This window comes from Kogia breviceps, chromosome 12 (assembly GCF_026419965.1).
Source record: "Kogia breviceps isolate mKogBre1 chromosome 12, mKogBre1 haplotype 1, whole genome shotgun sequence".
In the NCBI taxonomy this organism is placed as follows: Eukaryota; Metazoa; Chordata; class Mammalia; order Artiodactyla; family Physeteridae; genus Kogia; species Kogia breviceps.
In genome coordinates, this window is record NC_081321.1 from 13687224 (window position 1) to 13702389 (window position 15166).

Sequence of the window (15166 nt, forward strand, 5' to 3'; positions counted from 1 at the left end):
TAGAGGAACTAACAATCATGACGTCCAACTTTCCTTAAATGAAGAAAGCAGATACAAAGGGAAATGCTAGTTAAAATAAGTGGCATTTCTCCTTTCGTTGTGATAGTTTCCCATTTTAAAAAATTTCATTATAAGCACTAATCTGAACGAAATTGACTTTTTAAACTATGTTTTTTAAACTGCAGATATGACAGCTTTTACAATACATCAATAAAATAAGGTAGCTTTTGGAGGGGAGGGGAGGATAGAAGCCTGGAATGTCATTTCACTGGCATAGTACTTATACATAGTAAGACCAGCCCATCAATATTTCCCTAGTTTCTTTATTCCATTTGCTCTGATTTGGCTAAATTTTGTAAGGAGCCTCCATAAGAAAGTGTAGGAATTACTTATTGTATTCAAAGCCATGGAGCCTGGAATTTTTGTTTGTATGCAGTTAGGAGCCTGTGATGACATTTGCATAAGACTTGCTGACCTTGTAGATGAATTATGAAGACTTGAAACTTCAACTTGGAAAATAGCAAAATCTTTCATTTTTTAAGCCAAGTTCTAAACTATGAAGCAGGAGAAAAAATGAAAAAAAAAGAGAAAAAGATAAGAAACTCTAAAGTTGCCTCTTGTTTTAATCCCAACATCTCTTTCAAAAGGATTTGAAAGAGGATTTCAAAAGAGTTTACCACAAGTCAGTTTCCACAGAACCATAAATCTGTACGTGTGTTTTCCTTTGTATCTCTCTATCTGTAGTTTACTACCTTTTGGGCTCATATATATATTCATTTTTTTACTTGCTTGGTAGTAAGCTTTCTGAAATCATATTTGCATAATATTATTCTATTTACTTCCTTTGATTCTATCGATAATCCCAGGGAATGGCATGGTCTAGTCATGAACTATGTTTCCTAGATGAAACGATTGAAAGTAATTGAATTTCTTGGATCACGGGCAGAACTGATGAGTTCAAAAGAGAACAAAATTGATTTCTTGCATAATGGGTGCTCTTCCCAGGACCCTAAACAAAATCATATGGAAAAAAAAAGTCCTACATACAAAACTGATAATCTCAGATAATATAGATGTTCTTTAACTGTAGTGTCTTTGGATTAGTTGAAAGAATATAGTAAAAAATATCTAAATGCTTAAAGTTGTGTTTCCCAAATTAGGGTACCATGCCATCAAAGCTACAAGAATTAACATGAAATACCCTTTTTTTAGTATCTATTTTATTTAAAAGGTTAGAACATAAAGATTAAATTTTTATCTTCACACAAATGTACATACATGTTACATAAATATGCAACCAAATTCATCAGGTGCTCTCTTTTGCATGTCAGACAACCTTGAATTTTTTTAAATAAAAGTGCATAGAGAGGAACTTTTTAAAAAATTGTGTACCAAGACTGCATCAGCAATGATTATTCATTGAATTCATTTAAAATGTTAATTTTTTGGTTAAAAAATACTTTGAGTACTTCTGAATACTTATTGGTCCAATATAAATTTGTAACAAAATAGGAATTATCTTGATAGCATATTTTATTGGTTTAGCTATGAGAAAGTGTTGGTCAGATATATTATAGATTACAAATTCAACACTGAACCATTATTTTTCTTCATGGAGTAAAATAAATTATGACAAAGTTGTATTAATTCATTGTTCCCTCTGAATAGTTAAGAATGACTCTCAGAGCTAGACACTCAGTAACTCCAATACAAAAAAGAAAAGGAAAAGTAATGTCTTCTTTACCTGTGCCAAAATCACTGCAGCAAAAATGAAGTTTGAGAGTTAGATGAAGAAATTTGTTCATGGGGCGTATGAGTCACTTGAAACTCTTCTATTTATATATCATAAAATTACAGTGTCAATGGTAAAATAAGAACATTCTCATGCAGATTCCTTCACAGAAAAAGTCGCTTGAGATATATTTCCCTGCGACTCTTAAAGAGACTGACCAGTGAAATAGGTCAGTGTTCTATCAAACCGCAAAATGATATCAACGACTTCAGCAATAGAAATATGCTTTTGCTGAAATTGCTGTCAAGGGTTGCTCGAGAACCTTCTCTTGATCGCACTCCACACATTTAGGCATCTCTCTTCAGTGGTTACTCTGATGTAGCTCATGAAGCAGTTAGAAACATTTGCCAATTATACTCTAATAAAGGTGTTAAAAAAAAAGAGAAACGTTTGCCATTTGTAGTCACATATTAATATAAATGTGAGTTCAAAAAATATAATATTTAACCTGAGGAAACAAATCTGCCTATAGGCTAAACCTGACATGAAAGATTAGACCTCCTGGATTTAACCCAGTTTTCTGAGACTGATAAACTCCATTGCCCATTCACACACACATAGCTAGGAAACCTATTAGTAGGATTTGTTTCTGATGATAAGCAATTTAAAATATTTGTATCTTATAAAAAGGTACATCTGTTCTGAGGTAGAATTTGTACACATGTTTAAGATGGGATCTATGGCTTAAGAAATTTTATCTTAATGTATGCCCCTTTGGACTGTGTTCCCTAGATGCAAGAAATACTGTTAATTTTTTTTTTTCTGTCTAAGGGTTATTCCTATGTAAAAATTAAAGGATCATTGTTTTAGTGCCTTTGTTTTACCTGGTAATTCCATACTCATTTATTGGCTTATTTCTCACTTAAAGACAAATTTGTAAGACTGTTCATTATAAATAATCCACAATGAGAGCAAAGACTTTCTAAATGTGTTAGAATTTTTCCTTGCTACTTTCTAAATGATGTCACCTTTGGTATGCATTTAACCTCTCACGGTCTTTTTCTTATCTGTTGCCAAAATAATTTTACTGCTCACCTCTAAGGATGAAAAGATTAACATAAGGCATTTAGTGCAGTACCTGCCAAAGGATATATACTCCCTGAGGGCAGAAATCTGATTTCTCTCCTTCACCTCTATGTCCCAGTACAAAGAACAGTGCCTAGCAGGAAGTTAGAAGTGTTTATCAAGACTGCCTGGAGGATTTCCTTAGGAAATTTGAGAACTGAATCCTTCTAGATGCTAGATTCTAGATTTATAACATAAAGATACTCCAAAGCATAATCCAGCTGAAGCTGCCATTAAAATAGATAAATCAGAGAGCTGCCACTTGGATAAATCAGATCCTCGTAGAGGCCTGAAACTTACTGCTCTCAGGTCCCCAGTCCTAAATTGGGTCATATTTAACAACATTATTTTATCTGACCTGTTAAATCTGCCACTTGAGAAACTGGAGATGCATTTAGATGAAAATCTGCATTAAAACTCTTAAATTTAACGTAAAAGTTCATCCTTCATCTCCAGTCTTCTTGCATCTTAACGCTGGGCAATGTAAGAATAAGGCCTAGACATAGTTGAGATTATGTGAATGTGAGTACATCAGAACTTAAGATTTATAGTTCATAAGCCTACCTTCATGAAAAGTGAGTACATGCTATCCTAGAGCTTTCCACCTCAACACATAAAATATGCTCAGTAAATATTTGTTGAATGAGTGAGAGAATGGTAGTGTCTCTGTAAATCATGATTGGTATTATACTCTTACTGCTATTATTACCTTCATGTCTTTGAACTACTGATGAAGAAAGAAATGAATGTTTTATGCTGCACTACATACCCATAAAGTCAAAGGACATCTTTAAAAATAATGAACACTGTGGAAATGAATAATGATCAGGGTCATATTTTAACCTTCTTAGCAAATTTTGTCCAATATTGATGTATAATAATGGAAAATTTTGGATTTTTTTAAGTCTAATACCAGAACAAGATAAATGGACTTGAAGTTTTATAAAAATGAGGGGGAAATTATTAAACATTATTGAACTACATTTTTAACATTGAGAACATGGCTGATTTGTTGTAAAGAAGGCATTGCTTGTAACTTTGATAGATACCAACCAAGAAAAGCAGTGTTTGATTACATTCAACATCTGTTCCTCATGGAAATATTTTAGTAAGCTCAGAAGGAAACTTAGATAAACATACTTTATTCCATGAAAAATTATAAGCATTCCCATTAATGTCAGGAAAAATATAATAATGCCTCTATCTTGTTAGTAAATCTCTATATTTAAGCTTTGTTATATTGTTATTTTCCACTTGAATAAGAAAACAAAACAATTCCATATAATTTTTTTAATTTTTGAAATAAGAATTTAGTACAGTAAGTGGTTACAAGATAAACATTCAAGACTCAGTAATGAAAAAATTAAAGAGGGAATATTATATGATCACCTACATAGATACAGAAATTCAGTTATTAAAATTTAGAATCACTCATTATTTTAAAACTCTGTAGAAATAGAAAGGAATATCCTTAAACCTGTAGCTAAAAACCTACAGAAAACATTATACTTAGTGGTAAAACATTAAAAGCTTTTCCTCTGTAATCAAACAAATGAAAAATGCCTGCTATCACCACTTCCACTTAACATTAAACTGGAGGTCTTAGCAGTGCAAAGGGTGACAGAAAACTCTGTCATTATTTGCAGATAACATGACTGTGTCTATGCAAATTTCAAAAGAATATACAGTGTATTGTTAAAATTAATGACTTAAAAATCTACTCATATATTAACAAATATTAGTTAAAATAAAATTTAGAAAAAGCTAGAATTTACAATTCACAATAAATCTAACAAAAGATATGGAAAACAGCCACAGAAAAATATTCTAAAATTATACAGAAAGATGTAAAATAAGACCCAACTAAATGGAGAAATATGCCATGTTTAGTGGTTGCGTGTCTCAACACTGCAGAGATGTTGATTCTCCCCAAATTAATTTATAGTTTAAATAAATGTCACACAAATCCTTACTCATTTATTTTGTGTATTGGTAAGCTTGATAAGCTGATTCTAAAATATATTCGGGAGGTCAAAGGACCTAAAATCATGAAAAAAAAAAACACCTGAAAAAGAACAAGGTAAAAGAATTTTCAAGATTTATTATAAGTTCTAGCTATTTAAGAAAGTGTTCTATTAACAGAGATAGACAAATTGAAGAGTACAACAGAACAAAGAGGCCAGAAACAAGGCTATGTTTATACATACCCTAGGTACTGGACAAAGTTGAATCAGTAAGGAAAGAATGGTCTTTGCAATGAAAAACCAAAGTTGGTTAAATTAATCATTGTACATCTATACTTCCAGATAGATCATTAAAAAAAAATACGTTAACTCTGTTTTCTGAATTAGATTGTTCATTCAACATATATTTTCGGGCCACTTACTATGCATGAGTTACTATAAAGTTTTTCTTTCAAAACATATTACTAAGTTAAAAAAGCAAATTATAACATTTCATGTAATTGTGATTTTTGACTCCTGTCTTTTTTACTTCCATCTCACACAACTTCAAAATTCTTACAAAATCATGCTCCCTTTATCTATCTGTTTCCCTTCTTCCACTCCTCACTCTGTCAGCCACTCTGCTGTTCTTTGCTGTCTGTTAATCACCAGTCATCCATCTACCTCTGAGCTTCTGGATGAGCTGTTGTTTCTGCTTAGAATTTCCTCTATCAGAAATTTCCATGGCCTATGCTCTTGGAAAATAAAGGTTTTTGTCAAATCATTCAACTCATCTTTTTAGTGAGACTATCCCTGACCATCCTACTTAAAATTGCAACACTGTTCCCTACCCCATATTCCCTCTCCCCAATTTCTATTTTAGTTTCCTCTATGGTATATATCACTTTCTCATATCCTATATTTTTACATGTTTATTCCATTATGGTCTGAATTCCACATTATATAATCTCTCTAAGGGGAGACATTTCTGTTTTTGTTTCATTGCTACATGCCAACATGCACCTGGCATGTAACAGGAGTAAGAATAGTGTGTCTTGCTGTGTGTCTGTTGGTTTGTGCAAGTGTATAGAGAAAGCTCAAAAGAATACTACCAGATTGTTCGTAGTAGTTATTTTGGGGGAGGAGAGTGACAATGGAAGATGGAAGAAGGGAACTTTTCACATTTTACTTAATATTTCACTGTATGGCTTGAATTATATATTATTTTTTAAAAAACAAGTTTTTTAGTGTCCCTGGAATTTCTTCCATAAAACAGATCAAACAGGGTAGCAAAAGCCCAAAACTATGGGTAACATCTACAACAAAACTAAGTAACAAGGTATTCCTAAGAACCCTAAAATACAAACACTTGGGGCAAATCAAGTTACAAGATTTTTGTAACAGCATCTTATGGGAGGAAGTTAAGGAAGCAACATGTTATATGATTGACCTGAGAACAGGACTCCCTCCACAGAGCCCACAGGTATTCACTGGAAACCTGAGCGGGCCCATTTGATAAGCTGTTTAGCAGCTGAAACTGGGAAGGTTTTTACACACTTCAATTCACAAGGAAGGGCAAAGGTTCCATGGAAAATCTGAAAAGGTTGGAGAAGTCTATAAACTCTCAAAGGTAACTGGTGATTCCTCCCTAGAAAAAGTCCTATGCTGAAGAGAAACTACTGGAACTATAATCCAAATGAAAGGAGAAAGATCATAAAGGAAAACCACAATCCAGAAAAAATTGGGGGCAAAGAGAGAAGCCAAAGAGGAATATCTCAGAAAGTATGAAACAGTGTTTTTACCACTGTGATAGAAACAGAAAAGAAAGCTTCAGACCCTTAAAAACCCTCTACTCCTTCCTGAAAGTTTAATTTTATATTAAAATGAGTAAGCAAAATGGATCATATCTGAATGTCATACAAAATTATAATTTTAAAAAAGAAATAAGATGCAAAATAAAATCTCTTCAATGAAAATATGCCAGAAAGACATTTCTAACAGTGGATAAACTGTATCCTTATATTTCAAATTGATCTAAAAGAAATTAAGAAAATGATAAAATATGCTGGAACAATATAGATTACAATTAGAGAAAACTCAGAAATGAAGTGATTGAACCCCCCAAAATTAGAAAATAAAGCATACTGTTTTTGGGGGGGTTTTTGTGTGTGTGTGGTACGCGGGCCTCTCACTGTTGTGGCCTCTCCCGTTGCAGAGCACAGGCTCCGGACATGCAGACTGAGTGGCCATGGCTCACGGGCCCAGCCACTCCGTGGCATGTGGGCTCTTCCCGGACCGGGGCACGAACCTGTGTCCCCTGCATCGGCAGGCAGATTCTCAACCACTGCGCCACCAGGGAAACACCGAAAGCATACTTTTAAAAATAGTAAACTAGAAAGAACACAGAAGAAAATAAAAACAGCACAATAGATAATACCTCCAGAGAAAAAAAGATGAAAAAAACAAAGGAGGACCTTTAAAACAAAAAGAAAAGAAGTCAATAAAGATCCAGTATACATATAATGAACTTCCTGAAAAATAAAACCAAATATATCAAAACAGTATCAAGAAAGGCTTAAAGTTCAGCATGTGCTATGAGCCATGTGGCTGACAGGGTCTTGGTGCTCTGGCTAGGTGTCAGTCCTGTGCCTCTGAAGCAGGAGAGCCGATTTCAGGACATTGGTCCACCAGAGACCTCCCAGCTCCATGTAATATCAAACGGTGAAAGCTCTCCCAGAGATCTCCATCTGAACGCTAAGACACAGCTCCACTCAATGACCGGCAAGCTACAATGCTGGACACCTTATAACAAACAACTAGCAAGACAGGAACACAGCCCCACCCATTATGAGAAAGACTTCCTAAAATCATAATAAGTTCACAGACACCCCAAAACACACCACTGGATGCAGTCCTGCCAACCAGAAAGACAAGATCCAGCCTCATCCACCAAAACACAGGCACCAGTCCCCTCCACCAAGAAGCCTACACAACTCACTGAACCAACCTTAGCTACTGAGAGAAGACACCAAAGACAACAGGAACTACGAACCTGCAACCTGCGAAAAGGAGATGCCAAATACAGTAAGTTAAGCAAAATGAGAAGACAGAGAAACACACAGCAGATGAAGGAGCAAGGTAAAAACCCAGCAGACCAAACGAAGAGGAAATAGTCAGTGTGCCTGAAAAGAATTCAGAGTAATGATAGTAAAGATATCCAAAATCTTGGAAATAGAATGGAGAAAATACAAGAAACGTTTAATAAGGACTTAGAAGAACTAAAGAGCAAACAAATAATGATGAACAACACAATAAATGAAATTAAAAATTCTCCAGAAGGAATCAATAGCAGAATAACTGAGGCAGAAGAAGGGATAAGTGATCTGGAAGATAAAACAGTGGAAATAACTGCTGCAGAGCAGAACAAAGAAAAAAGAATGAAAAGAATTGAAGACAGTCTCAGAGACCACTGGGACAACATTAAATGCACCAACATTCAAATTATAGGGGTCCTAGAAGAAGAAGAGAAAAAGAAAGGGACTGGGAAAATACTTGAAGAGATTACAGTTGAAAACTTCCCTAATATGGGAAAGGAAATAGTCACACAAGTCCAGGAAGCACAGAGAGTCCCATACAGTATAAATCCAAGGAGAAACACACCAAGACACGTATTAATCAAACTATCAAAAATTAAATATAAAGAAAAAATATTAAAAGCAGCAAGGGAAAGACAACAAAAACATACAAGGGAAGCCACATAAGGTTAACACCTGGTCTTTCAGCAGAACCTCTGCAAGCCAGAAGGGAGTAGCAGGACATATTTAAAGTGATGAAAGGGAAAAACCTACAACCAAGATTACTCTACCCAGCAAGGATCTCATTCACATTCGACAGAGAAATTAAAACGTTTACACACAAGCAAAAGCTAAGAGAATTCACACCACCAAAACAGCTTTACAACAAATGCTAAAGGAACTTCTCTAGGCAGGAAACACAAGAGAAGGAAAAGACCTGCAATAGCAAACCCAAAACAATTAAGAAATGGTAATAGGAACATACATATTGATAACTACCTTAACTATAAATGGATTAAATGCTCCCTCCAAAAGACAGAGACAGGTTGAATGGATATAAAAACAAGACCCATATATATGTTGTCTACAGGAAACCTACTTCAGACCTCAAGACACATACAGAATGAAAGTGAGAGGATGGAAATGGACATTCCATGCAGATGGAAATCAAAAGAAAGCTGAGGTAGCAATTCTCACATCAGACAACACAGACTTTAAAATAACGACTATTACAAGAGGCAAAAGAAGGACACTACATAAAGATCAAGGGATGAATCCAAGAAGAAAATATAACAATTGAAAATACTTATGCACTCAACATAAGAATACATAAAGGAAATGCTAACAGCCATAAAAGGGGAAATTGACAGTAACACAATACTAGTAGGGGACTTTAACACCCCACTTTCAGCAATGGACAGATCATCCAAAATGAAAATAAATAAGGAAACACAAGCTTTAAATGACACATTAAACAAGATGGACTTAATTGATATTTATAGGAGATTCCATCCAAGTATAGCAGATTACACCTTCTTCTCAAGTACTCATGGAACATTCTCCAGGATAGATCATATCTTGGGTCACAAATCACACGTCAGTAAATTTAAGAAAATTGAAATCACATCAAGCATCTTTTCTGACCACATATTATGAGATTAGAAATGAATTACAGTGAAAAAAAGGTAAAAAACACAAACACATGGAGGCTAAACAATATGTTACTAAATAACCAAGAGATCACTGAAGAAATCAAAAAGGGAATCAACAAATACCTAGGGACAAATGACAATGAAAACACGATGATCCAAAACCTACAGGATGCAGCACAAGCAGTTCTAAGAGGGAAGTTTATAGCTATAAAAACCTACCTCAAGAAACAAGAAAAATCTCAAACAATCAGGAACTAGAGAAAGAAGGAACTAGAGAAAGGAGAACAAACAAAAGGAACTAGAGAAAGAAGAACAAACAAAGGAAATAGAGAAGAACAAACAAAACCCAAAGTTAGCAGAAGGAAAGAAATCATAAAGATAAGAGCAGAAATAAATGAAATAGAAACAAAGAAAACAATAGCAAAGATCAATACAACTAAAAGCTGGTTCTTTGAGAAGATAAACAAAATTGATAAACCATAGCCAGACTGATCAAGAAAAAGAGGGAGAGGACTCAAATCAATGAAATTAGAAATGAAAAAGGAGAAGTTACAACAGACACTGCTGAACTACAAAGCATCCTAAGAGACTACTACAAGCAACTCTATGCCAATAAAATGGACAACCTGGAAGAAGTAGACAGAGTCTTAGAAAGGTATAACCTCCCAAGACTGAAACAGGAAGAAATAGAAAATATGAACAGACCAATCACAAGTAATGAAACTGAAACTGTGTTTAAAAATCTTCCAACAGGGCTTCCCTGGTGGCGCAGTGGTTGGGAGTCCACCTGCCCATGCAGGGGACACGGGTTTGTGCCCCGGTCCGGGAAGATCCCACATGCCGCGGAGCGGCTGGGCCCATGAGTCATGGCTGCTGGACCTGCATGTCTGGAGCCTGTGCTCCACAACAGGAGAGGTCACAACAGTGACAGGCCCGCGTACTGCAAAAAAAAAAAAAAAAAAAAAAAAAAAAACTTCCAACAAACAAAAGCCAAGGACCAGATGGGTTCAAAGGTGAATTCTATCAAACATGTAGAGAAGAGCTAACACCCATCCTTCTCAAACTCTTCCAAAAAAATTGCAGAGGAGGGAAAACTCCCAAACTCGTTCTATGAGGCCACCATCACCCTGATACCAAAACCAGACAAAGATACTACAAAAAAAGAAAATTACAGACCAATATCACTGATGAATATAGATGCAAAAATCCTCAACAAAATACTAGCAAACACAATCCAACAACACATTAAAAGGATCATACACCATGATCAAGTGAGATTTATCCCGGGGATTCAAGGATTCTTCAATATATGCAAATCAATCAATGTGATATACTGTATTAACAAATTGAAGAATAAAAACCATATGATCATCTCAATAGATGCAGAAAAAGCTTTTGACAAAATTCAACACCCATTTATGATAAAAACTCTCCAGAAAGTGGGCATAGAGAGAACCTACCTCAACCTAATAAAGGCCATATATGACAAACCCACAGCAAACATTCTCAATGGTGAAAAACTGAAAGCATTTCCTCGAAGATCAGGAAAAAGACAAGCATGTCCACTCTCACCACTATTATTCAACGTAGTTTTGGAAGTCCTAGCCACGGCAATCAGAGAAGAAAAAGAAATAAAAGGAATACAAATTGGAAAAGAAGAAGTAAAACTGTCACTGTTTGCAGATGACATGATACTATACCTAGAGAATCCTAAAGATGCCACCAGAAAATTACAAGAGCTGATCAATGAATTTGGTAAAGTTGCAGGATACAAAATTAATGCACAGAAATCTCTTGCATTCCTATACACTAATGATGAAAAATCTAAAAGAGAAATTAAGGAAACCCTCCCATTTACCATTTCAACAAAAAGAATAAAATACCTAGGAATAAACCTACCCAGGCAGACAAAAACCTGTATGCAGAAAACTGTAAGACACTGATGAAAGAAATTAAAGATGATACCAACAGATGGAGAGATATACCATGTTCTTGGATTGGAAGAATCAATATCGTGAAAATGACTATAATACCCAAAGCAATCTACAGATTCAACCCAATCCCTATCAAATTACCAGTGGCATTTTTTACAGAACTAGAACAAAAACTCTTCAAATTTCTGTGGAGATACAAAAGACCCCGAATAGCCAAAGCAGTATTGAGGGAAAAAACGGAGCTGGAGAAATCAGACTCCCTGACTTCAGACTATACTATACAGGTACAATAATCAAGACACTATGGTACTGGCACAAAAACAGAAACATAGATCAATGGAACAGGATAGAAAGCCCAGATATAGACCCACACACCTATGGTCAACTTATCTATGACAAAGGAGGCAAGGATATACAATGGAGAAAAGACAGTCTCTTCAATAAGTGGTGCTGGGAAAACTGGACAGCTACATATAAAAGAAATTAGAACACTCCCTAACATCATACACAAAAATAAACTCAAAATGGATTAAAGACCTAAATGTTAGACCAGACACTATAAAACTCTTAGAGGCAAACATAGGAAGAACACTCTATGACATAAATCACAGCAAGATCATTTTTGATCCACCTCCTAGAGTAGTGGAAATCAAAAGTGAACAAATGGGACCTAATGAAACTTCAAAGCTTTTGCACAGCAAAGGAAACCATAAACAAGACAAAAAGACAACCCTCAGAATGGGAGAAAATATTCACAAATGAATCAATGGACAAAGGATTAATCTCCAAAATATATAAACAGCTCATGCAGCTCAATATTAAAAAAACAACCCAATCAAAAAATGGGCAGAAGACCTAAATAGACATTTCTCCAAAGAAGACATACAGATGGCCAAGGAGCACATGAAAAGCTGCTCAGCATCACTAATTATTAGAGAAATGCAAATCAAAAGTACAATGAGGTATCACCTCACACCAGTTAGAATGGGCATCATCAGAAACTCTACAAACAACAAATGCTGGAGAGGGTGTGGAAAAAGGGAACCCTCTTGCTCTGTTGGTGAAAGTGTAAATTGATACAGCCACTATGGAGAACAGTATGGAGGTTCCTTAAAAACTAAAAACAGAACTCCCATATGACCCAGCAACCCCACTACTGGGTTTATACCCTAAGGAAACCATAATTCAAAAAGAGTCATGTACCACAATGTTCATTGCAGCTCTGTTTACAATAGCCAGGTCATGGAAGCAACCTAAATGCCCATCGGCAGACGAATGGATAAAGAAGATGTACATATATACAATGGTATTGTACTCAGCCATAAACAGAAACGAAATTTGAGTTATTTGTAGTGAGGTGGATGGATCTAGAGTCTGTCATACAGAGTGGAGTAAGTCAGAAAGAGAAAAACCAATACCGTATACTAACACACATGTATGGAATTAGAAAAAAAAAAATGGTTCTGAAGAATCTAGGGGCAGGAAAGGAATAAAGATGCAGACGTAGAGAATGGACTTGAGGACACAGGGAGGGGGAAGGGGAAGCTGGAATGAAGTGAGAGAGTGGCATGGACATATATACACTACCAAATGTAAAATAGATAGCTAGTGGGAAGCAGCCACATAGCGCAGGGAGATCAGCTTGGTGCTTTGCAACCACCTGGAGGGGTGGGATGGGGAGGCAGGGAGGGAGACGCAAGAGGGAGGAGATATGGGGGTATATGTATATGTACAGCTGATTCACTTTGTTATAAAGCAGAAACTAACACACCATTGTAAAGCAATTATACTCCAATAAAGATGTTTTAAAAAACTATCAAAACTGAATTGTATATTTAGTATTTTAAGAAATACTAACATCATAATTCAAGAAGTTTTCTGGAAAATGAAAAGTCTTGAAATTACATATTGAAAGGACACTTTTCATATTGAGAAAAGTTACCCTGAGTAACAAACCATATACATATTTTTGGAAAACCTATTGGACTTCTAGGGGAAAAAAATCTTCCTTTAAGCATCTAAGCAAAAAGTTCAAGTCATTTGTAAGGGAAAGAAGTTCAGTATGTCATCAGAGTTTTGGACAGTAATCCTTTTTTCCAAAAGAAGGTTAAATAATATTTTTATGACCCTCAAAAAAGAAAATGTGAGCCAAGGGTGTTTTAGCCAGCAAAATTGACTTTCAAGTATAAAGGCCACAGAAAAACTGTTGTCAACACCCAGAACTCAGAAACTTATTTCCTTGAGCACTTCCTGAGGAATTTATTGGAAAATGACCATCAGATAGTCAAAATGACTGGAGGGATATGACATAAAGACTTGTAGAGCAGATAATATTTAATGATAATTAGAAGAGAGACTGTATAATATGTATAGTATAGATACCATATGATGTGGATAGAATAGCTCTATAAAAAATGGAAGTGGAATAGGAAGCACATATGAAAAGTGGAATGAGCATAATGTTTGCTTTATTGTATTAACTGGGATAAAAAGGATAACACTGCAAGTCATATACTGGACAAGATGGTGCTGAGGTGATAAAGGATATTATCTAAAGATATTTATTATACCATTAGAACACAATTGCAAACCTTAAATAAAAATAATAATAATAAAGCAGAGACAAACCAAAACCAAACCAAAAAAAGAAAAAAAAACAGTGAAAAACATTTCATATAAAATATGTGTATATTAAATATAGTATTATACAACTTTTTTGTAAGATAGTTGACAGAGGAACACAAACACAAAAATAAAATTAAAAATAAAAAAATGAAAGTTAAATCATAATTTTTAAAAAATGTTTATGTATGGGGGAAGAAGGGAATAGTGTAAAGAGTTCAAGGATAAATGTTGGGCTTCTTGGAATATACACTGTTTTGTAGATTTAACTTTTGGAATTGTGTAAATATTTTAAATAATTATAAACAAATTGATTTTTTAAAAAAATCATCCCTAAAAATCAAAAACAAACTTAAAAGAAGTCAAATACAAATACTGCAATTACAGTTTTATATTTTACCACAAAAGTTTCTTTTATATTTGCTAATAGCTCAAGATGTGAATTTGAAGTTTATAAAAATAATGTTTAATAGTTGGACTCCAAATAAATAGGCACGGTCCTTTACTTTTTCTTCCACATCTAACGCAAGGAAACAACTCAAATGAAAAGAGTCAACTCAAGGGAATGTTACTCACTATCTTTTCTTTTTCATTTCTCTAGGAAAATAAAGGAAAGTCTGGAGTGTTTCCCTGTTAAATTGAATAACTTGATCCACACGCTTGCACAAATGACAGCCATAAATCCTGCCAAATCTACTTCTCAGACTTTTTCCAGGGAATCCTGTATGATGAGTGCAACCCAGTCAATCCAAAGAGCAACAATTTTAGGGTTCAGCAAGAAAACTAGGCATGTAAGTCTCAAGTCTGTCATCTTGACTTAAATATCATTTGACTACATCTCACACTTCCCTTCACTACGCTACACATTCCTCCTTATACCATGATTTTTTTTTTTTTGCTACACAACTGAAAAATCAGTTACAGTTTGAACAGAAGTGCCATTAAGGTGGATGTTCCAAGGAGAAATCATAATAACCAGAGCTACTAGTAGAGAACCACCAAAGAGAACAGTTTCTGCCCTGTGGTAGACTATAAATCAAGACCTAATTAAAATGTCCACAAGAAAAGAAGATCAGAAATTAGG

The 15166-nt window shown here is 34.9% G+C and overlaps 1 protein-coding gene across 3 annotated transcripts in view; it reads left to right on the forward strand.

Moving 5' to 3' along the window:
• The window catches only part of PIK3C2G (phosphatidylinositol-4-phosphate 3-kinase catalytic subunit type 2 gamma), a 342287-nt gene that overhangs the window by 245247 nt on the left and 81874 nt on the right, over nucleotides 1-15166 (forward strand). For all 3 annotated transcript variants that reach the window (XM_059082718.1, XM_059082719.1, XM_059082720.2), the window contains one exon: nucleotides 14684-14873. In XM_059082718.1, the coding sequence (XP_058938701.1) occupies nucleotides 14684-14873 (190 nt within the window). The remainder of the gene's footprint in view (nucleotides 1-14683; nucleotides 14874-15166) is intronic.